Raw genomic sequence first — 22,990 nt, 5'->3', positions numbered from 1 at the left:
GATTGGGGGTAGTGTGCTGACGTGGATTGAGAACTGGTTGTCAGACAGGAAGCAAAGAGTAGGAGTAAATGGGTACTTTTCAGAATGGCAGGCAGTGACTTGTGGGGTACCGCAAGGTTCTGTGCTGGGGCCCCAGCTGTTTACATTGTACATTTATGATTTAGACGAGGGGATTAAATGTAGTATCTCCAAATTTGCAGATGACACTAAGTTGGGTGGCAGTGTGAGCTGCGAGGAGGATGCTGTGAGGCTGCAGAGTGACTTGGATAGGTTAGGTGAGTGGGCAAATGCATGACAGATGAAGTATAATGTGGATAAATGTGAGGTTATCCACTTTGGTGGTAAAAACAGAGAGACAGACTATTATCTGAATGGTGACAGATTAGCAAAAGGGGAGGTGCGACGAGACCTGGGTGTCATGGTACATCAGTCATTGAAGGTTGGCATGCAGGTACAGCAGGCGGTGAAGAAAGCAAATGGCATGTTGGCCTTCATAGCGAGGGGATTTGAGTACAGGGGCAGGGAGGTGTTACTACAGTTGTACAGGGCCTTGGTGAGGCCACACCTGGAGTATTGTGTGCAGTTTTGGTCTCCTAACTTGAGGAAGGACATTCTTGCAATTGAGGGAGTGCAGCGAAGGTTCACCAGACTGATTCCCGGGATGGCGGGACTGACATATCAAGAAGGACTGGATCAACTGGGCTTGTATTCACTGGAGTTCAGAAGAATGAGAGGGGACCTCATAGAAACGTTTAAAATTCTGACGGGGTTAGACAGGTTAGATGCAGGAAGAATGTTCCCAATGTTGGGGAAATCCAGAACCAGGGGTCACAGTCTAAGGATAAGGAGTAAGCCATTTAGGACTGAGATGAGGAGAAACTTCTTCACCCAGAGAGTGGTGAACCTGTGGAATTCTCTACCACAGAAAGTTGTTGAGGCCAATTCATTAAATATATTCAAAAAGGAGTTCGATGTAGTCCTTACCACTAGGGGGATCAAGGGGCATGGCGAGAAAGCAGGAATGGGGTACTGAAGTTGCATGTTCAGCCATGAACTCATTGAATGGCGGTGCAGGCTCGAAGGGCCGAATGGCCTACTCCTGCACCTATTTTCTATGTTTCTATGTTTCTATACTCCAACTCCCTTGCAATAAAGGTCAGCATTCCATTAGCCTTCCTTATTGCTTGCTGTACCTGCATACTCGCTTGTTGTGCTTCTTGAAGAGGGCACCTAAATCTCTCTGAACACCAACATTTAAAAGTTTCTCCCCATTTAAAACAAAATGCTGTTTTTCTGTTCTTCCGACCAAAGCGAATAACCTCATATTTCCCCACATTAAACTCCATCTGCCACCTTACTGCCCAGTCACTCAGTCTGTCTATATCCCTTTGCAGATGCTTTCTGTTCTCCTCACAGCTTACTGTCCCACCTAGCTTTGTATCATCAGCAAACCTGGATACATTACACTCGGTCCCTTCATCTAGGTCATTAATATTGATTGTAAATAGCTGTGGCCCCAGCACTGATCCCGACGGCACCCCACTATTCACTGTTTGCCAACCCGAAAATGACCCGTTTATCCCGACTCTCTGTTTTCTGTCTGTTAACCAATCTTCAATCCATGCTAATATATTACCCCCAATGCCACGAGCCCGTATCTTGGTTAACAACCTTCATGTAGCACCTTATGCAATGCATGTTGGAAATCCAAATATACTACATCCACTGTTTCCCCTTTATCTACCCTGCTACTTATATCCTAAAAAACTTCAATAAATATGTCAAACACAATTTCCCTTTCATAAAACCATGTTGTCTCTGCCTAATCATGTTATGATTTTCTCGATCCCAACATTTTCCCGACGACTGATGTCAGGCTAACTGACCTGTGGTTCCCTGTTTTCTCTCTCCCTCCTTTCTTGAATAGCGGGGTTACATTTGCTGCCTTCCAATCCGCTGGGACCGTTCTAGAACCTGGGGAATTTTGGAAGATGACAACCAATGCATCCACTATCTCTGCAGCCACCTCTTTTAGGACCTGAGGATGTAGGCCGTCAGGTCCAGGGGATTTGGTGGCTTTTAGTCCCATTAGTTTCTCAAGTACTTTTTCTCTACTGATATAAATTATTTTAAATTCCTCACTCTCATTAGCCCCTTGGTTCCCTACTATATTTGGTATACTTTTTGTGTCTTGTACTGTGAAGACAGATACCATTTTTTTGTTTAAAGTCTCTTCCATTTCCTTATTCCCTATTAAAATTTCTCCTGTCTCAGCCTCAAAGGACCAACACTTACTTTTGCTACTCTCTTCCTTTTTACAGGTCTTACAATCAGTTTTTATATTTCTCGCTAGTTTACTCGCAATGCCTATTTTCTCCCATGTGATCAATTGTTTGTTGTTCATCCTTTGCTGATGAACTCTCCCAATCCTCAGGCTTTAGAAACATAGAAACATAGAAAATAGGTGCAGGCGTAGGCCATTCGGCCCTTCGAGCCTGCACCTCCATTCAATAAGATCATGGCTGATCATTCCCTCAGTACCCCTTCCTGCTTTCTCTCCATACCCCTTGATCCTTTAGCCGTAAGGGCCATATCTTTTGAATATATCCAATGAACTGGCATCAACAACTCTCTGCAGCAGGGAATTCCACAGGTTAACAACTCTGGGTGAAGAAGTTTCTCCTCATCTCGGTCCTAAATGGCCTACCCCTTATCCTTGGACTGTGTCCCCTGGTTCTGGACTTCCCCAACATCTGCGACAGGTAGATTGGTAAGCAGGTTTTTCCCTCGTGTTGGTTCTCTCACCTCCTGCCGAAAGCCAGTCTGGCAGCGATGTCCTATGAAAGAGCTATCGAATTATTCTACTCCCCGCTCTTTCCCCGTCGCCCTGTCAATGTTTCCTTTTCCAGTATTTATCAATTTCCCGTTTGAATGTTACTCTAAAATCTGCTTCCATCGCCCCTTCAGGCAGTGCTTTCCCGATCACAAACCCTGTGTATGTGGCCCTATCTCTGTGTTACTGACCTATCCTGTATATGTGTCCCTATCTCTGTGTTACACACCGACCCTGTATATGTGTCCCTATCTCTGTGTTACACACCGACCCTGTATATGTGGCCCTATCTCTGTGTTACAAACCGACCCTGTATATGTGTCCCTATCTCTGTGTTACACACCGACCCTGTCTATGTGTCCCTATCTCTGTGTTACATACCGACCCTGTATATGTGTCCCTATCTCTGTGTTACACACCGACCCTGTATATGTGGCCCTATCTCTGTGTTACAAACCGACCCTGTATATGTGTCCCTATCTCTGTGTTACACACCGACCCTGTATATGTGTCCCTATCTCTGTGTTACACACTGTCCCTGTATATGTGGCCCTATCTCTGTGTTACACACCGACCCTGTATATGTGACCCTATCTCTGTGTTACACACTGACCCTGTATATGTGACCCTATCTCTGTGTTACTGACCTAGCCTGTATATGTGGCCCTATCTCTGTGTTACACACCAACCCTGTATATGTGGCCCTATCTCTGTGTTACACACCGACCCTGTATATGTGACCCTATCTCTGTGTTACTGACCTAGCCTGTATATGTGTCCCTATCTCTGTGTTACACACCGACCCTGTATATGTGTCCCTATCTCTATGTTACACACCGACCCTGTCTATGTGGCCCTATCTCTGTGTTACACACCAACCCTGTCTATGTGTCCCTATCTCTGTGTTACACACCAACCCTGTCTATGTGACCCTATCTCTGTGTTACTGACCTATCCTGTATATGTGACCCTATCTCTGTGTTACACACAGATCTGTGTTGCAAACTGACATAGAAACAGAGAAACCTAGAAAATAGGTGCAGGAGTAGGCCATTCGGCCCTTCGAGCCTGCACCACCATTCAATAAGATCATGGCTGATCATGCAACTTCAGTACTCCATTCCTGCTTTCTCGCCATACCACTTGATCCCTTTAGCCATAAGGACCACATCTAACTCCCTTTTGAATATACCAACGAACTGGCCTCAACAACTTTCTGTGGTAGAGAATTCCACAGGTTCCCAATTCTCTGAGTGAAGAAGTTTCTCCTCATCTCGGTCCTAAATGGCTTACCCCTTATCCTTAGCCTGTGACCCCTGGTTTTGGACTTCCCCAACATCGGGAACATTCTTCCTGCCTCTAACCTGTCCAATCCCGTCAGAATTTTATATGTTTCTATGAGATCCCCTCTCATTCTTCTAAATTTCAGTGAATATAAGCCTAGTTGATCCAGTCTTTCTTCATATGTCAGTCCTGCCATCCCGGAAATCAGTCTGGTGAACCTTCGCTGCACTCTCTCACTAGCAAGAACGTCCTTCCTCAGATTAGGAGACCAAAACTGCACACAATACTCCCGGAATGGCCTGCTCCTGCACCTATTTTATATGTTTCTAAGTTTCTATGTGGTCTCATCAAGGCCCTGTACAACTGCAGTAAGACCTCTTTGCTCCTATACTCAAATCCCCTCGCTATGAAGGCCAACATACCATTTGCCTTCTTTACTGCCTGCTGTACCTGCATGGCAACTTTCAATGACTGATGTACAATGACACCCAGGTCTCGTTGCACCTCCCCTTTTATTAATCTGTCACTATTCAGATAATCTGCCTTCGTGTTTTTGCCACCAAAGTGGATAACCTCACATTTATCCACATTATACTGCATCTGCCATGTGTTTGCCCATTCACCTAACCTATCCAAGTCACTCTGCAGCCTCTTAGCATCCTCCTCACAGCTCACACCGCCACCCAGCTTGGTGTCATCTGCAAACTTGGAGATATTACATTCAATTCCTTCGTCTAAATCATTAATGTATATTGTAAATAGCTGGGTCCCAGCACTGAGCCTTACGGCACCCCACTAGTCACTGCCTGCCATTCTGAAAAGGACCCGTTTATCCCGACTCTCTGCTTCCTGCCTGCCAACCAGTTCTCTATCCACATCAGTACATTACCCCCAATACCATGTGCCTTAATTTTTCACATTAATCCCTTGTATGGGTCTTTGTCAAAAGCCTTTTGAATGTCCAAATACACCACATCCACTGGTTCTCCCTTATCCACTCTAAAGTTACATCCCCAACAAACTCTAGAAGATTTGTCAAGCATGATTTCCCTTTCATAAATCCATGCTAACTTGGACCGATCCTGTCACTGCTTTCCAAATGCGCTGCTATTACATCTTTAATAATTGATTCCAGCATTTTCCCCACTCCCGATGTCAGGCTGACCGGTCTATAATTCCCTGTTTTCTCCCTCCCATCTTTTTAAAAAAGTGGGGTTACAGTAGCTACCCTCCAATCCATAGGAACTGAACCAGAGTCCATGGAATGTTGGAAAATGACCACCAATGCATCTACTATTTCTAGGGCCACTTCCTTAATACTCTGGGATGCAGACTATCAGGCCCTGGGGATTTATCGGCCTTCAGTCCCTTCAATTTTCCTATCACCATTTCCTGATTAATAAGGATTTCCCTCAGTTCCCCCTTCTCGCTAGACTCTCGGTCCCCTAGTATTTTCGGGAGATTATTCGTGTCTTCCTTAGTGAAGACAGAACCAAAGTATTTGTTCAATTGGTCTGCCATTTCCTTGTTTCCCATTATGAATTCACCTGATTCTGACTGAAAGGGACCTGCATTTGTCTTCACTAATCTTTTTCTCTTCACTTATCTATAGAAGCTTTTGCAGTCAGTTTTTATGTTCCCTGCAAGCTTACTCTTATACTCTATTTTCCTCCTCCTAATTAAACTCTTCATCCTCCTCTGCTAAATTCTAAATTTCTCCCAGTCCTCAGGTTTGTTGCTTTTTCTGGCCAATTTATATGCCTCTTCCTTGGATTTAACACTATCCCTAATTTCCCTTGTTAGCCACGGTTGAGCCACCTTCCCTTTTTTATTCTTAGGCCACACAGGAATGTACAATTGTTGTAGTTCATCCATGTGATATTTCTATCTGCCATTGCCCATCTACCGTGAACCCTTTAAGTATCATTCTCCAGTCTATCCTAGCCAATTCACGTCTCATACCATCGAAGTTTCCTTTCTTTAAGTTCAGGACCCTATTCTCTGAATTAACTGTGTCACGCTCCATCTTAATGAAGAATTCTACCATATTATTGTCAATGTTCCCCAAGGGGCCCCGCACGACCAGATTGCTAATTAATCCTCTCTCGTTACACAAGACCCAGTCTAGGATGGCCTGCTCTCTAGTTGGTTCTGCGACATATTGGTCTAGAAAATCATCCCTTATACACTCCAGGAAATCCTCCTCCACAGTATTGCTACCAGTTTGGTTAGCCCAATCAATATGCAGATTAAAGTCATACATGATAACCTTTATTGCACACATCCCTAATTTCCTGTTTGATGCTATCCCCAACCTCCCTACTACTGTTTGGTGGTCTGTACACAACTCCCACTAACGTTTTCTGCCCTTTGGTGTTCTGCAGCTCTACCCATATAGATTCCATATCATCCACGCTCATGTTCTTCCTTACTATTGCGTTAATCTCCTCTTTAACCAGCAACGCTACCCCACCTTCTTTTCCTTCCTGTCTGTCCTTCCTGAATATTGAATACCCCTGGATGTTGAGTTCCCAGCATTGGTCACCCTGGAGCCATGTCTCCGTAATCCCAATTACATCATATCCGTTAACAGCTATCTGTGCAGTTAATTCATCCACGTTATTACGAATGCTCCTTGCATTGAAACTCAGAACCTTCAGGTTTGTTTTTTTAACACACTTTGTCCTTTTAGAATTATGTTGTAATGTAGCCCTTTTTGATTTTTGCCCTTGATTTCTCTGCCCTCCACTTTTACTATTCTCCTTCCTACTTTTTGCTCTGCCCCCTTTTTACTTCCCTCTGTCTCCCTGCATAGGTTCCCATCCCCCTGCCATATTAGTTTAACTCCTCCCCAACAGCACGAGCAAACACTCCCCCTAGAACATTGGTTCCGGTCCTGCCCAGGTGCAGACCGTCCGGTTTGTACTGGTCCCATATCCCTCCGAACCGGTTCCAATGCCCCAGGAATTTGAATCCCTCTCTTCTGCACCACTGCTCAAGCCACGTATTCATCTGAGCTATCCTGCGACTCCTACTCTGACTAGCACGTGGCACTGTATATGTGACCCTATCTCTGTATTACACACCGACCCTGTATATGTGACCCTATCTCTGTGTCACACACCAACCCTGTATCTGTGGCCCTATCTCTGTGTTACACACCGACCCTGTATATGTGGCCTTATCTCCATGGGAGGTTGTGTCTAGTTCTCGGAGTTCCTGTTGCTGAGTCTAACTGTGACCTTCTCTCTACAGGAGAATATTAAGTTGGTGTTTGAACACTTCATGCAGCTTGAGCACCCCAACATTGTCAAATTTCACAAGTACTGGATAGACAGCAGTCAGCCCCTCACCCGGGAGACACCTGCCCGGGAGACCACCAGGGAGCCCCCAACCAGGGAGCCCCCCACCAGAGAGCCCTCCACCAGAGAGCCCTCCACCAGAGAGCCCCCAACCAGAGAGCCCTCCACCAGAGAGCCCTCCACCAGAGAGCCCTCCACCAGAGAGCCCCCAACCAGAGAGCCCTCCACCAGAGAGCCCTCCACCAGAGAGCCCTCCACCAGAGAGCCCCCAACCAGAGAGACCCCAACCAGAGAGCCCTCCGCCAGAGAGACCCCAACAAAAGAGCCCTCCACCAGAGAGACCTCCATCAGGGAGACCTCCATCGAAGAGACCTCCACCGGAGAGACCTCCGCCGGAGAGACCTCCGCCAGAGAGACCTCCGCCAGAGAGACCTCCGCCAAAGAGACCTCCACCGGAGAGACCTCCATCCGGGTGAGTAGGTTCTAGGCTGGATGAACCGGTAATATGTTGTGTGATTGTTAAACTTTTTGCTAATAAACCAACTAGTTTTTAATAGCAATGTGTTGCGATGATTTCTTAAGCAAAGAACCCATGATTCAAATATATTATACTTGCCATAGAGGGAGTGCAACGAAGGTTCACCAGACTGATTCCTTGGATGGGGGATTGTCCTATGAGGAGAGATTCGTCCGATATTCTCTGGAGTTTAGAAGAATGAGAGGTGATCTCATTGAAACATACACAATTCTTACAGGGCTTGACAGGGTAGATGCAGGGAGGATGTTTCCCCTGGCTGGGGAGTCTAGAACCAGGGGTCACAGTCTCAGGATAAGGGGTCGGCCATTTAGGACAGAGATGAGGAGAAATTCCTAACTCAGAGGGTGGTGAATCTTTGGAATTCTCTGCCCCAGAGGGCTGTGGAGGCTCAGTCCTTGAGTATATTTAAGACCGAGATCGATAGATTTCTGGATATTCAGGGAATCGAGGGATATGGGAATAGTGCGGGAAAGTGGGGTTGAGGTGGGCGATCAGCCATGGGGCCGAACGGTCTACTCCTGATCCTATTTCTTCTGTTCTTATGGCCTTATGAATGGGGCCTGGTGATTGGGAATGGGGCACAATGTTGGATATTAGCAGTAGATTGTAATCTTCATTAGAGAAGAGGAGTGTTGTGTATGGAGAAAGAGTCAGACTGAACACTGTGAGCTCAAAGTAAAGTGTGACCGTAGTCTTTTATTGCAGGTCTCCAGAGTGCCTCTCCAACCTCTGAGACCTCCTTAAATACCAGTGCTACCAAGGGATTATGGGATCCCTTGGAACTCCAGGGGATGAGCCCTCTGGTGGCTGTACAGAGTAAATACAAGTATACATATGTAACAACACTCCCCCCCCAAGTCAATAGTGTAACTATTTACAATGTGAGTCAATCTGGGGCCCTTCTTGCCCTGGTCTCGGTTTGAAGGCTGGTGTTGTTGAGTCATTTGTTGGGCCCTGCTGGGCTGCTGTGGATGATGGGTTCTGCTTCGTGGTCAACCGTGGTATCGGTTGCCACTGGTGTGTATGTTCAGGGATCAAAAAAGGTAGGGTCTAAAGTGGGATGCTCAGGATAGTCCGTGAATCTGAGTTTGATTTGGTCCAAGTGTTTCTGGTGAATGAGTCCATTTGAAAGTTTGACCCGAAACACCCTGCTCCCCTCTTTGGCCACGATAGTGCCGGGAAGCCACTTGGGACCTTGCTCCATAATTTAATACAAATACAGGATCATTGACTTAAATTTCGTGTGACACATTTGCGCTATTATGGTATGCACTTTGTTGAAGCTGCCTGCTCTCTAACTGTTCATGTAGATCAGGGTGAACTAACGAGAGCCTTGTCTTAAGTGCTCTTTTCATGAGCAGTTCAGCAGGTGGAATCCCAGTGAGTGAGTAGGGTCTCGTGCGGTAGCTAAGCAGAACTCAGGATAGGTGAGTCTGCAGTGAGCCTTCAGTTACCCTCTTCAAGCCTTGCTTGATGGTTTGCACTGTTCGCTCTGCCTGACCATTGGACGCTGGTTTAAACGGGGCAGATGTGACATGTTTGATTCCGTTATGGGTCATGAATTCTTTGAACTCAGCACTGGTAAAACATGGCCCGTTGCCGCTCATCAGGACATCGGGTAAGCCGTGTGCGGCAAACATGGCCCGCAGGCTTTCAGTAGTGGCAGCGGACATGCTAGCTGACATTATCTCACATTCAATCCACTTGGAGTACGCGTCTACAACCACAAGGGACATTTTACCCAAGAACGGGCCTACATAGTCGACGTGTACCCTAGACCATGGTTTGGAGGGCCAAGACATAAACTTAGCGGCGTCTCTCTGGGTACATTGCTTAACTGCGAGCATGTATTACACCTGTGAACGCAGGACTCTAAGTTCGCATCGATACCGAGCCACCACACATGGGATCTGGCTATCACTTTCATCATTACGATGCCTGGGTGGGTACTGTGGAGGTCATTGACGAAGGTGTCTCTGCCCTTCTTGGGGACTGCTACTCGATTGCCCCACAGAAGGCAGTCTGCCTATATAGACATTTCATTTTTGCGCCACTGGAACGGCTTTATCTCTTCCTGCATTTCCACTGGGACACTGGACCAGCTCCCGTGAAGCACACAGCTTTTGACTAGAGATAATAAGGGGTCCTGACTTGTCCAGGTTTTGATCTGCCGGGCAGTGACGGGTGATTGCTCACTCTCAAATGCTTCCATAACCATGGCTAGATCTGTGGGCTGCACCATTTCCACCCCTGTGGTGGGCAATAGCGGCCTACTGAGAGCATCGGCGCAGTTTTCTGTGCCTGGCCTGTGGCGGATGGCGTAGTTATATGCGGACAACGTGAGCGCCCATCTCTGGATGCAGGCTGATGCATTGGTATTTATCCCTTTACTCTCAGAAAACAGGGATATAAATGGCTTATGGTCAGTTTCCAATTTTTAATTTTAGCCTAAACAGGTATTGATGCATTTTCTTTACCCATAGACACACGCTAACACTTCTTTCTCAATCATGCTGTAGGCTCTCTCAGCCTTAGACAGACTCCTGGATGCATAAGCAACCGGTTGCAGTTTCCTGAAATCATTAGCTTGTTGCAATACACACCCGACGCCATATGACGACGCATCACATGCTCGTACCAAACGCTTACATGGATCATACAACACAAGCAATGTGTTTAAGCATAACAATTTTCTTGCTTTTACAAAGGCATTTTCTTGGCTTTTGCCCCAAACCCATTCGCCCCCTTTTCGTAGTAAGACGTGTAGTGGTTCTAGCAGTGTGCTGAGACCCGGTAAGAAGTTAACAAAGTAGTTCAAGAGTCCCAGGAACGACCGCAGCTCCGTCATGTTCTGTGGCTCGGTGCGTTCTCGATTGCCTCCATCTTCGCATTGGTGGGCCTGATGCTGTCCGCCGCAATCCTTCCCAAGAACTCTACTTCAGACTCCAGGAAAACGCACCTCGAGCGTTTTAGCCTGAGCCCCATGCGGTTGAGTCGACTAAGAAACTCCTCCAGTTTCTGCAGATGCTCGACTGTGTTCCGACCTGTGACCAAGATGTCATCCTGGAAGACCACGGTGTGTGGGACCGACTTCAGTAAACGTTCCATGTTTCTCTGGAATATCGCCATCGCTGATCGGATTCCAAATGGGCATCTGTTATAAACAAAAAGACCCTTGTGCGTGTTGATGCAGCTGAGAGCCTTCGATGATTCCTCCAGTTCCTGCGTCATGTAGGCTGAAGTCAAATCCAGCTTCGTGAACGGCTTTCCTTCTGCCAGCTTTGCAAAGAGGTCATCGGCCTTTGGTAGTGGGTATTGGTCCTGCAGGGAGAAACGATTGATAGTTATTTTGTAATCGCCACAGATTCTGATGGTGCCGACTCCCTTAAGGACTGGGACAGTAGGACTGGCCCACTCTCTGAACTCGATCGGTGAAATGATGCCCTTTCTTTGCAGCCGGTCTAGCTCGATCTCTACTCTTTCTCTCATCATGTATGGTATTGCTCTCGCCTTGTGATGGATGGGTTGCGCCCCCGGAATTAGGTGGATCTGCCCTTTTGCTCCTTGTAATTTCCCGATGCCTGGTTCGAACAGCAAAGAAAATTTGTTTAAGACCTGGGCACACGAAGTGTCGTCAGCGGGCGATAGCGCTTGGACATCGTCCCAGTTCCAGCGTATCTTTCCCAGCCAGCTCCTGCCGAGCAGCGTGGGACCATCACCCGGTACTACCCAGAGTGGTAGCTTGTGCACCGCTCCATCATAGGAGATCTTTATGGTAGCACTGCCGATTACAGGAATCAGTTCTTTTGTGTAAGTTCTTAGTTTCGTACAAACTGGAGTTAAGACTGACCATGAGGCCTTGTTGCACCACAACCTTTCGAAAGTCTTTTTGCCCATGATGGACTGGCTCGTGCCCGTGTCCAGCTCCATTGACACCGGGAGTCCATTTAGTTCAACATTCACCATTATCGGGGGACAATTCATGGTGAATGTGTGCACCCCATGTACCTCTTCCTCCTCGATCTGAGGCTCTGGTTCATCGTGATCCTCCGTGGATCTGTCCTTCTCTGCAACATGGTGGTTTGCAGGTTTAACAGGCTTTGCAGCTCACCTGCACACTCGTTGGAGATGTCCCATTGTTCCACAGCCCTTGCAAACGTATCCTTTGAATCGGCATGAATGGAAACGATGATCACCCCCGCAGCGCCAACAAGGTGTTAATGGCCTTGCATTCATCACCCTTGATGGTGGACTCTGAGACATCTGCGGACATGCAGCTGCAGGTATGTGTGACCTGCCCTGTACGTTACAATTTGAAAACAAAATCACTTTGTTCACAGTACGTGTAGCAGCACTTGTGTGCTGAGAGATTTGCTTCGGATTGTCACTGGTGGCAATGAACGCCTGGGCTATCGCTATGGCCTTACTCAAGATTGGGGTCTCTACCATCAAAACTTTGCGAAGTATGGTTTCGTGGCCAATGCCAAGTACGACAAAGTCTCTGAGCATGTGCTCCAAATGTCCTTCAAATTCGCAATGTCCTGCAAGGAATCTTAGCTCGGCGACATAACTCGCCACTTCCTGACCTTCAGACCTTTTGTAGGTGTAGAACCGGTACCTCGCCAGGAGAAGCTTTCCTTCGGGTTCAAATGCTCTCAGACCAGTGTGCACAAATCATCGTACGATTTCTCCGTGGGTTCCGCTGGAGTGAGCAGATTCTTCATGAGGCCATCCGTTGGTGCCCCACAGACGGTGAGGAGGATCACCCTTCGTTTGGCAGCGCTCTCTTCTCCATCTAGCTCAATGGCCACGAAGTATTGGTCGAGTCGCTCCACAAAAATTTCCCAATCATCTCCCTCCGAAAATTTTTCCAGGATGCCCACTGTTCTCTGCATCTTTGGGTTCGCTATCTATATCTCGTCGCCCGTTGTTGTGTATGTAGAAAGAGTCAAACTGTACACTGTGAGCTCAAAGTAAAGTGTGACCGTAGTCTTTTATTGCAGGTCTCCAGAGTGCCTCTCCAACCTGTGAAGCCTCCTTAAATACCTGTGCTCCCAAGGGATTATGGGATCCCTTGGGGCTCCAAGGAAGAGCCCTCTGGTGACTGTACAGAGTAAATACAAGTCCACATATATAACAAGGATGGTGCCAGAGTCACAGTAAAGGGGGAGGCAGTAGAGAAATCGAGAGGATGAAAACAGATAAAGAGGAAGTACGTAAAGACTGGCTGTGCTCAAAGTAGAAAATTCACCCAAGGATGCTGAGGGAGGTAAGGGTGGAAATTGCAGAGGCTCTACCCACAATCTTCCAATCCACCTTAGACATGGGAGAGGTGATTGCAAATGTTACACCCCTGTTTAAAAAAGGGGAGAGGGATAAACCCAACAAATACAGGCCAGTCAGCCTAACATCAGTGGTGGGGAAACTTAGAGCCCGGGTGAAATGCATTCCAGGCTGTTGAGCGAAGCAAAAGAGGAAATAGCAGAGGCTTTGACCATCATTTTCCAGTCCTCTTTGGATTTAGGCCATGGTGCCGGAGGACTAGACGACTGCTAATGTGATACCCTTATTTAAGAAGTTGAAAGTGATAGGCCGAGTAAATACAGGCCTGTCAGCCTAACCTCAGTGAAAAAAGTCCTGAAAGACTGGATAGATCTGCATTTAGAAAGACAAAGATTAATCAGGGACAGTCAGCATGGATTTGTTAAGGGAAGATCGTGTTTGACTAACCTGATTGAATTTTTTGAGGAGATAACCAAGAGGGTCGATGAGGGTAGTGGGTACTGGTACACTCATATTAAAGGATATGAGTGTACCATATTAGAGGAAACTGAGTACTATGTACAATGAGCAAGTGTGACCTTAGCTCCTTTAATAAGACTCCAGAGTGCAGGTACCTTGTGGGTGACCTGCTTATATACCGTGCTCCCAAGGGATGCTGGGATCCCTTGGGACTCCAACAGGTGGGCCCTCTGGTAGCCAGGTGTCATACAGATTACAAGGGGTTAAATACATAACATCACACCCTCATGAAATCAATAGTACACTTACTTACAAGGTGAGACGATCTGGGGCTTTACGCTCCCTTGTCGATCATCTCGGTACAAATGCAGGTGTGGGTGGATTGGTCAGTTCTTCACTGAGCTGTTGGGCAGCCGGCCTTGCCGGGCTGCTGGGGATGGTGAGTTCAGCTTCGTGGTCAACCATGATGTCAGTTGCCACTTGTGTCTGTGTTGGAGGGTCAAAGTTGCTGGTGTCCTCTTCGGGTTGTTCGTAGCTGTTGGTGAACCTCAATTTGATTTGGTCCAAATGATTTCTGTACTTTTGTCCATTGGTCAGTTTGACCTGAAACACCCTACTCCCCTCTTTGGCTGTGACCGTGCCAGCGAGCCATTTGGGACCATGTCCATAATTGAGCACAAACACAGGATCATTGATCTCAATATCGCGTGACAAATTTGCGTGGTCATGGTACACACTTTGTTGATGTCGCTTGCCCTCCATGTGATCATGGAGATCAGGTGGACAAGAGAGAGCCTTGTTTTTATCGCCCTTTTCATGAGTAGCTTGGCTGGGGGAACCCCGGTTAGTGAGTGGGGTCTGGTGCGGTAGCTGAGCAGGACTCGGGACAGTCGGGTCTGCAGGGAGCCTTCCGACACACATTTCAATCTTTGCTTCATGGTCTGAACTGCCCGTTCTGCCTGGCTGTTGGATGCGGGCTTGAACGGGGCAGATGTGACGTGTTTGATCCAGTTGCGGGCCATGAATTCCTTGAATTCAGCACTGGTGAAGCACGGCCCATTTTCGCTGACTAGGACATCAGACAAGCCGTGCATGGCAAACATGGCTCGTAGGCTTTCAATAGTGGCCGTGGACGTGCTTACAGACATTATCGCTCATTCAATCCATTTTGAGTAAGCGTCCACGACAACCAAAAACATTTTGCCTAGAAATGGGCCCGCATAGTCCATGTGGATCCTCGACCAAGGATTGGAGGGCCACAACCACAAACTTAGTGGTGCCTCTCTGGGTGCATTGCTCAGCTGAGAGCAAGTGTTGCACTGGCGCACGCATGACTCTAAATCTGAGTCGATGCCAGGCCACCACACGTGGGATCTGGCTATGGCTTTCATCATTACAATGCCCGGGTGGGTGCTGTGCAGTTCACATATGAACGTATCTCTGCCTTTCTTGGGCAAGACCACGCGATTGCCCCACAACAGACAGTCTGCCTGCAGGGACAACTTGTCTTTACGTCTGTGGAACGGCTTAATCGCTTCCTGCATCTCCGTTGGGACACCGGACCAGCTCCCATGGAGGACAGTTTTTTAACCAAGGACAGTAAAGGATCCCGGCTGGTCCAGGTCCTGATCTGGCGGGCCGTAACGGGGGACTTTTCATTCTCGAATGCCTCCATGTCCATGAGCAAGTCCGCTGGCTGTGCCATTTCCACCCCGGTGGTGGGCAATGGCAGCCGACTGAGAGCATCTCTGCAGTTCTCTGTGCCCGGTCTGTGGCAGATTAGAAACATTGAAAAATAGGTGCAGGAGTAGGCCATTCGGTTCTTCGAGCCTGTACCACCATTCAATAAGATCATGGCTGATCATTCACCTCAGTACCCCTTTCCTGCTTTCTCTCCATACCCCTTGATCCCTTTAGCCGTAAGGGCCATATCCAACTCCCTCTTGACTATAACATATTTGTTATGCCGACAGCATGAGCGCCCATCTTTGGATGCGGGCAGAGGCATTGGTATTAATCCCTTTGCTCTCAGACAACAGCGATATGAACGGCTTGTGGTCAGTTTCAAGCTCAAACTAGAGGCCAAATAAGTACTGGTGCATTTTTTCACCCTGTAAACTCACGCCAGAGTCTCTTTTTCAATCATGCTGTAGGCCCCTTCGGCCTTAGACAGACTCCTGGATGCATAAGCGACCGGTTGCAAAATCCCCGATTCGTTAGCCTGTTGTAACACACACCTGACCCCGCAAGCTAGCACTAATCGTTTACAAGGGTTATACAGGGCAAGCAGTTTGTTTGAACATTATGTATTTCTGGCTTTCTTAAAGGCTGCCTCTTGTGAATTCCCCCATACCCAGTCGTCTCCCTTGTGCAGTAGCACATGTAGGGGTTCTAGCAGGGTGCTTAACCCGGGTAGGAAATTTCCGAAATAGTTGAGGAGTCCCAGGAACGACCGCAGCTCCGTCATGTTCTGTGGTCTCGGCGTGTCTTGATGGCCTCCGTCTTGGCGTCAGTGGGTCTGATGCCATCTGCCGTGATTCTTCTTCCCAAGACCTCGACATCCTGTGCCAGGAAAACACACTTCGAGCGTTTCGACCTGAGCCCCACGCAATCCAACTGACTAAGAACCTCTTCCAGATTCTTCAAGTGTTCAATGGTGTCCCGACCTGTAACTAGTATGTCGTCCTGGAAAACCACGGTGCGAGGAACCGACTTTAGCAGGCTCTCCATGTTCCGTTGGAAAATCCTGCGGCCGACCAAATTCCGAACGGGCACTGGTTATAGATGAACAGACCTTTGTGCGTGTTGATGCAGGTGAGGCCTTTCGAAGATTCCTCCAGCTCCTGCGTCATGTAGGCCGAGGTCAGGTCCAGCTTGGTGAACGTCTTCCCTCCAGCCAGGGTCGCAAATAGGTCGTCTGCCTTGGGTAGCGGGTACTGGTCCTGTAGCGAAAAACGGTTAATCGGTACTTTATAGTCCCCACAAATTCTGACCGTGCCGTCACCTTTAAGTACTGGGACAATCGGACTGGCCCACTCGTTGAATTCCACCAGTGCGATGATGCCTTCACGTTGCAGCCTGTCCAGCTCAATTTCCACTTTTTCACGCATCATGTACGGTACCGCCCGAGCCTTGTGGTGAATGGGTCGCGTACCGGGAACCAAATGGATCTGCACTTTCGCCCCCGAGAAGCTTCCAATGCCTGGCTCGAACAACGATGGGAACTTGCTCAGAACCTGAGCACTTGAGGCATCGTCGACAGATGAAAGCGCTCGGATGTCATCCCAGTTCCAGCGGATTTTTCCCAGCCAGCTTCTGCCAAACAAAGTGGGGCCATCCCCTGGCACAATCCACAGCGGGAGTTCATGTACTGCTCCGTCATAATTTTGACTTCTGCACTGCCAATTACAGGGATTAGTTCCTTGGTGTAAGTCCTTAGCTTGGTGTGAATGGAGCTGAGCTTGGGCCTGTGTGCCTTGTTGCACCACAGCCTGTCGAAGGCCTTTTTACTCATTGTGGACTGACTTGCCCAGTGTCCAGTTCCATGGATACTGGAATACCGTTTAGTTCAACTTTCAATATTATTGGTGGACATTTCGTGGTGAAGGTGTGTACCCCGTACACTTCTGTCTCCTCGGTTCAAGTCTCCAATTCAGCCTGATCCACAGTGGATCTATCTTCCTCTGCAACGTGGTGGTTTGCAGGGTTTACAGCTCGCCTGCACATTCGCTGGAAGTGTCCCATTGTTCTGCAACCGTTGCACACATAGAGCTTAAAGCCGCATTGATGGGGCCGATGATCACCTCCACAACGCCAACGAGGTGTTAACTGCCTCACATTAATGATTGATGGCGGACTCTGGGTCAACTGAGGTTGGGCAGCAGCAGCCGGTGTGTACGTTCTGCCATGTATATTCCTGCTCGAAACTGACGTTACTTTATGCATAGTACTGGCCAAAACTTCTTTACTCTGCGGAATCTGTTGGGTGTTGTCATTGGTGGACATAAATGTCTGGGCTATCATTATGGCTTTACTTAGATTCGGAGTTCCTACAGTCAACAGTTTGAGAAGGATTGTCTCGTGTCCGATGCCCAGTACAAAAAAGTCTCTAAGCATTTGTTCTAGGAATCCCTCAAACTCACAGTGTCCTGCAAGGCGCCTTAGTTCGGCGACGCAGCTCGCCACTTCCTGGTCCTCCGACTGTTGACATGAGTCGAACTGATATCTCGCCATCAAAATGCTTTCTTTAGGATTTAGGTGCTCCCGGACCAGCGTACACAATTCTTCGTAGGATTTCTCTGTTGGTTTTGCCGGAGCTAGAGGATTCTTCTTAAGGCCACAGGTTGTTGCCCCACAGACAGTTAGGAGGATCGCCCTTCGCTTGGTCGCGTTCTCGTCCCCTTCCAGCTCGTTGGCCACGAAGTATTGGTCCAGTCTCTCCATGAAGGCCTCTCAATCATCCCCTTCTGAGAACTTCTCCAGGATACCAAATGTTCTTTACATTTTCGCGCTGTTGTTCGTTACCTTGTCGCCAATTGGTACACTCATAATAAAGGATGAAACTGAGTGCTGTGTACAATGAGCAAGTGTGACCTTAGCTCCTTTAATAAGACTCCAGAGTACAGGTACTTCGTGGGTGGATTGCTTATTTACCATGCTTCCAAGGGATGCTGGGATCCCTTGAGACTCCACTAGGTGGGCCCTCTGGTGGTCAGGTGTCATACAGGTTACAAGGGGTAAAATACATAACACGTATGATGTAGTATATATGGACTTTAACAAAGCTTTTGATAAGATCCCGCATGGTAGACAGGTCATGAAGGTAAAAGCCCACGGGATCCAGGGCAAAGTGGCAAGTTGGATCCAAAATTGGCTTGGAGGTAGGAAGCAAAGGGTAATGATTGATGGATGTTTTTGTGACTGGAAGGATGTTTCCAGTGGGGTTCCACAGGGCTCAGTGCTGGGTCCCTTGCTTTTTGTGATATATATCAATGATTTAGATTTGAATATAGGGAGTATGATTAAGAAGTTTGCAGACGACACTAAAATTGGCTGTGTGGTTGATAATGAAGAGGAAAGTCATGGGCTGTAGGAGGATATCAATCGACTGGTCAGATGGGCAGAGCAGTGGCAAATGGAATTCAATTCAGAGAAGTGTGAGGTGATGCACTTCGGGAGGGCTAATAAGGAAAGGGTATACAGATTAAATGGTAGGCCACTTAGAAGTGTAGTTGAACAAAGGGACCTTGGAGTGCTTGTCCACAGATCCCTGAAAGTAGCAGGCCAGGTGGATAAGGTGGTTAAGAAGGCATACGGAATGCTTGCCTTTATTGGCCGAGGCATAGAATATAAGAGCAGGGAGGTTATGCTTAAATTGTATAATACTTTGGTTAGGCCACAGCTGGAGTATTGCGTGCAGTTCTGGTCACCGTATTATAGGAAGGATGTGATTGCACTGGAGAGGGTGCAGAGGAGATTTACTAGGATGCTGCCTGGAATGGAGAATCTTAGTTATGAGAACAGATTGGATAGGCTGGGTTTGTTCTCATTGGAACAGAGGAGGTTGAGAGGAGACCTGATTGAGGTGTACAAAATATTGAGGGGCCTGCACATAGTGGATAGTAAGGGCCCATTTCCATTGGTGGAGGGGTCTATTATGAGGGGGCATAGCTTAGAGGTGGTTGGTGGAAGGTTTAGAGGGGATTTGACGGGGGGGTTTCTTTACGCAGAGGGTTGTGGGGATCTGGAACTCGCTGCCTGGAAGAGTGGTGGATGCAGAAACCCTCACCACTTTTAAGAGATGGTTGGATGGGCACTTAAAGTGTAGTAACCTGCAGGGTTACGGACCTAGAGCTGGTAATTGGGATTAGACTGGATGACCTTTTGTTGGACGGTGCAGATATAATGGTAAGTACTGCAGGGAATAGAATACGGCCAGGGTGATCTCCTGGATTAATGTCGATCGCCTGGATGGGTCGGAGAGGAATTTTCCCAGATTTTTCTCCCTAAATTGGCCTGGGTTTTTATCTGGTTTATGCCTCTCTCAGGAGATCACATGGCTCCGGTTGGGGTGGAGTGGAGAATGTTTCAGTATAAGGGGTGTCGCAGTTGTGTGGGGCGGACTGGTTGGGCCGGGTGCTCTTTACCTTTCCGTTATTGGTCATAGGTTTATATGTAACCTGCAGGGCTGCTGACCGAGGGCCTTGCGGCTCTTTGTCGACCGGCGCGGACACAATGTAAATTTCTATGTTTCTATGTTTCTATAATTCGGTACGCAATTAAATGACACTTGGAAAACTATGGGTTAATAAATGAAAGCCAGCACGGATTTGTTAAAAGCAAATCGTGTTTGACGAACTTATAAGAACATAAGAAATAGGAGCAGGAGTAGGCCCACTGCCCCTCGAGCCTGCTTGACTGAGTTCTTTGATAAAGTAACTGAGCGGGTTGGAGAGGGCATTGCGATTGATGTGGAGTACATGGACTTTCAAAAGGCGTACGGTAAAGTGCCACATAACAGGCTTTGGTAGTCGTTGAGAGCGAGGAAGAAAGCTGTAGACTGCAGGAAGATATCAATAAACTGGTCAGGTGGGCAGAACAGTGGCAAATGGCAGTCAATCTGGAGAAGTGTGAGGTAATGCATTTGGGGAGGGCCAACAAGGCAAGGGAATATACATTAAATGGTAGGACACTGAGAAGTGTAGAGGAACAGAGGGACCTGGGAGTGCAGGTCCACAGATCCCTGAAGGTAGCAGGCCAGGTGGATAAGGTGATTAAGAAGGCATACGGAATGCTTGCCTTTATTAGACAAGACATAGAATATAAGATCGGGGAGGTTATGCTTGAACTCTATAACACACTACTTCATCATCATCATAGGCAGTCCCTTGGAACCGAGGAAGACTTGCTTCCAGTCCAATACGGGAATTACAGTCTCTGTCACAGGTGGGACAGACAGTGGTTGAGGGAAGGGGAGGGTGGGACTGGTTTGCCGCACGCTCCTTCCGCTGCCTGCGCTTGGTTTCTGCATGCTCTCGGCGACGAGACTCGAGGTGCTCAGCGCCCTCCCAGATGCTCTTCCACCACTTAGGGCGGTCTTTGGCCAGGGATTCCCAGGTGTCAGTGGGGATGTTGCACTTTATCAGGGAGGCTTTGAGGGTGTCCTTGAAATGTTTCCTCTGCTCACCTTTGGCTCGTTTGCTGTGTAGGAGTTCCGAGTAGAGGAATACTAACTGAGTATAAAACACTAGTTAGGCCACAGCTGGAGCACTGCGTGCAGTTCTGGTCCCACATTACAGGAATGTTGTGTTTGCTCCAGAGTGGGTACAGAGGTGATTTACAGGAATGTTGCCTGGACTGGAGAATTTTAGCGATGAGGAAAGATTGGATAGGCTGGGGTTGTTTTCTTTGGAACAGAGGAGGCAGAGGGGAGAGCTTATTGAGGTGTATAAAATTATGAGGGTTTTGATAGAGTGGCTAGGAAGGACCTGTTTCCCTTTGCAGAGGGATCAGTGACCATTGGGCATAGATTTGTAATAATTATTTGCTCTTTTTTGGCCGGCACAGACACGATGGGCCAAATGACCACCTCTTGTGCTCGAAATTTTTATGTTTCTATGAAGCCATTCTGTTCTTTCTTTACCTGTCTCCAATAACCACTCCCATTGGTCTTCTCCCCAGGTTATATTTATCACTGAGTACCTGTCTTCCGGAAGTTTGAAACAGTTCCTGAATAAAACGAAGAAAAATCGCAAAGCCATGCATGAGAAGGTGAGAGAGCAAGAGAGAGAGGAAAGTCAGAGGTATTGTGAGAGCATTATACAAACCAATTCAGCTCACCAGTGTGCGCATGAGAGTGCGAGAGTGTGAGGGTGTGAGAGTGTGAGGGTGAGCGTGTGGGAGTGTGAGCGTGTGGGTGAGAGTGTGAGAGTGTGTGTTTTTATTTTATTCATTCACAGAGATGTGGGCGTCACTGACCAGGCCAACATTTATTGCCCGTCCCTAATTGCCCCTTGAGAAGGTGGTGGGAGCCGCCTTCTTGAACCGCTGCAGTCCGTGTGGTGAAGGTGCTCCCACAGTGCTGACTTTGTCATAGCGGTTTGGTACATCTGAGTGGCTGGCTCGGCAATTTCAGAGGGCAGGTAAGATTCAACCACTGCTGTGGGTCTGGAGTCACATGTAGGCCCAGACCGGGTAGGGACGGTGGATTTCCTTCCCTAAAGGACATTAGTGAATCAGTTGGGTTTTTTCCCGACAGTATGGTAGTTTCAAGGTCACCATCACTGATATTAGCTTCTTAATTCCATATTTATTTAATTAACTGAATTTAAATTCCCGCAGCTGCCGTGGTGGGATTCGAACTCACGTCTCTGGATTATTAGTCCAGGCCTCTGGATTACTGGTCCAATAAAATAACCACTGTGGGACCTTTCCAGTGTGAGAGTGTGAGTGTGAGCGGGCATTCATCGGAGTAAGTGTACCTGTCTTTCTCTCTCTCTCTCTCTCCACCTCTGTCTCTCTGTTTGTCTCTCTGGCTCTCTCTGTATTTCCCCCCCTCTCTCTGTCTCTCTTTCTCCCTGCCCCTCTGTCTTCTCTCTCTCTCTGTCCTCTCTCTCTCTGTCTCTCTCTGTCTGTCCTCTCTCTCTCTGTCCTCTCTCTCTCTCTGTCTCTCTCTCTCTCTCTCTGTCTGTCTCTCTCTCTCTCTCTGTCTCTGTCTCTCTGTCTCTCTCTGTCTCTCTCTCTGTCTCTCTGACTCTCTGACTCTCTCTCTCCCTCTCTCTGACTCTCTCTCTCTGACTCCCTCTCTCTCTCTGGGTCTCTCTCTCTCTCTCTCTCTCTCTCTCTGATTCTCTCTCTCTCTGACTCTCTCTCTGTCTCTGTCTCTCTGACTCTCTCTCTGTCTCTCTGACTCTCCCCCCCCCCCCCCACTTCTCTCTCTGTAAAGTCCTTACTCTACAGCATGAAACCACATGAGGCACATTCTGGGGACAAGGTCACTCTGTGACCTGAACCTTTATTCACAGCACTCCACAAGTGATGACCCTGTGTGGGACCTCCCTTTATAGACCTGGGAGATCAGGTAAGGAGTGTCTCCCACAAGTTCACCCACTGTGGTCAAGGTGTGCATCTAAGTTGAGTGCAGACAGTAATACAGTGGTGTTACATTGTAGTTACATACATGACATCACCTTCCCTCCCCCCACCCCCCTCAAAGTCGTGTTAGGATCATAGGTTTAGTCTTTCCGGTGGTCTCCGCTCACTCGTGGAGCGCCGCAGTTGGGGCTCTGGTTG

General features: G+C 47.9%; 1 protein-coding gene across 1 annotated transcript in view; it reads left to right on the top strand.

The window, feature by feature from the left end:
- The window catches only part of LOC139264187 (nuclear receptor-binding protein 2-like), a 125,343-nt gene that overhangs the window by 27,841 nt on the left and 74,512 nt on the right, over window positions 1–22,990 (top strand). The window contains exons 3-4 of the mRNA XM_070880273.1: window positions 7,373–7,891; window positions 21,380–21,469. Coding sequence (XP_070736374.1) covers window positions 7,373–7,891; window positions 21,380–21,469 — 609 coding nt within the window. The remainder of the gene's footprint in view (window positions 1–7,372; window positions 7,892–21,379; window positions 21,470–22,990) is intronic.

This window comes from Pristiophorus japonicus, chromosome 5, assembly GCF_044704955.1.
Source record: "Pristiophorus japonicus isolate sPriJap1 chromosome 5, sPriJap1.hap1, whole genome shotgun sequence".
NCBI lineage: Eukaryota > Metazoa > Chordata > Chondrichthyes > Pristiophoridae > Pristiophorus > Pristiophorus japonicus.
The sequence above is the reverse complement of the archived record's forward strand: the minus strand, read 5'-3'. Positions and strand labels throughout refer to the sequence as shown.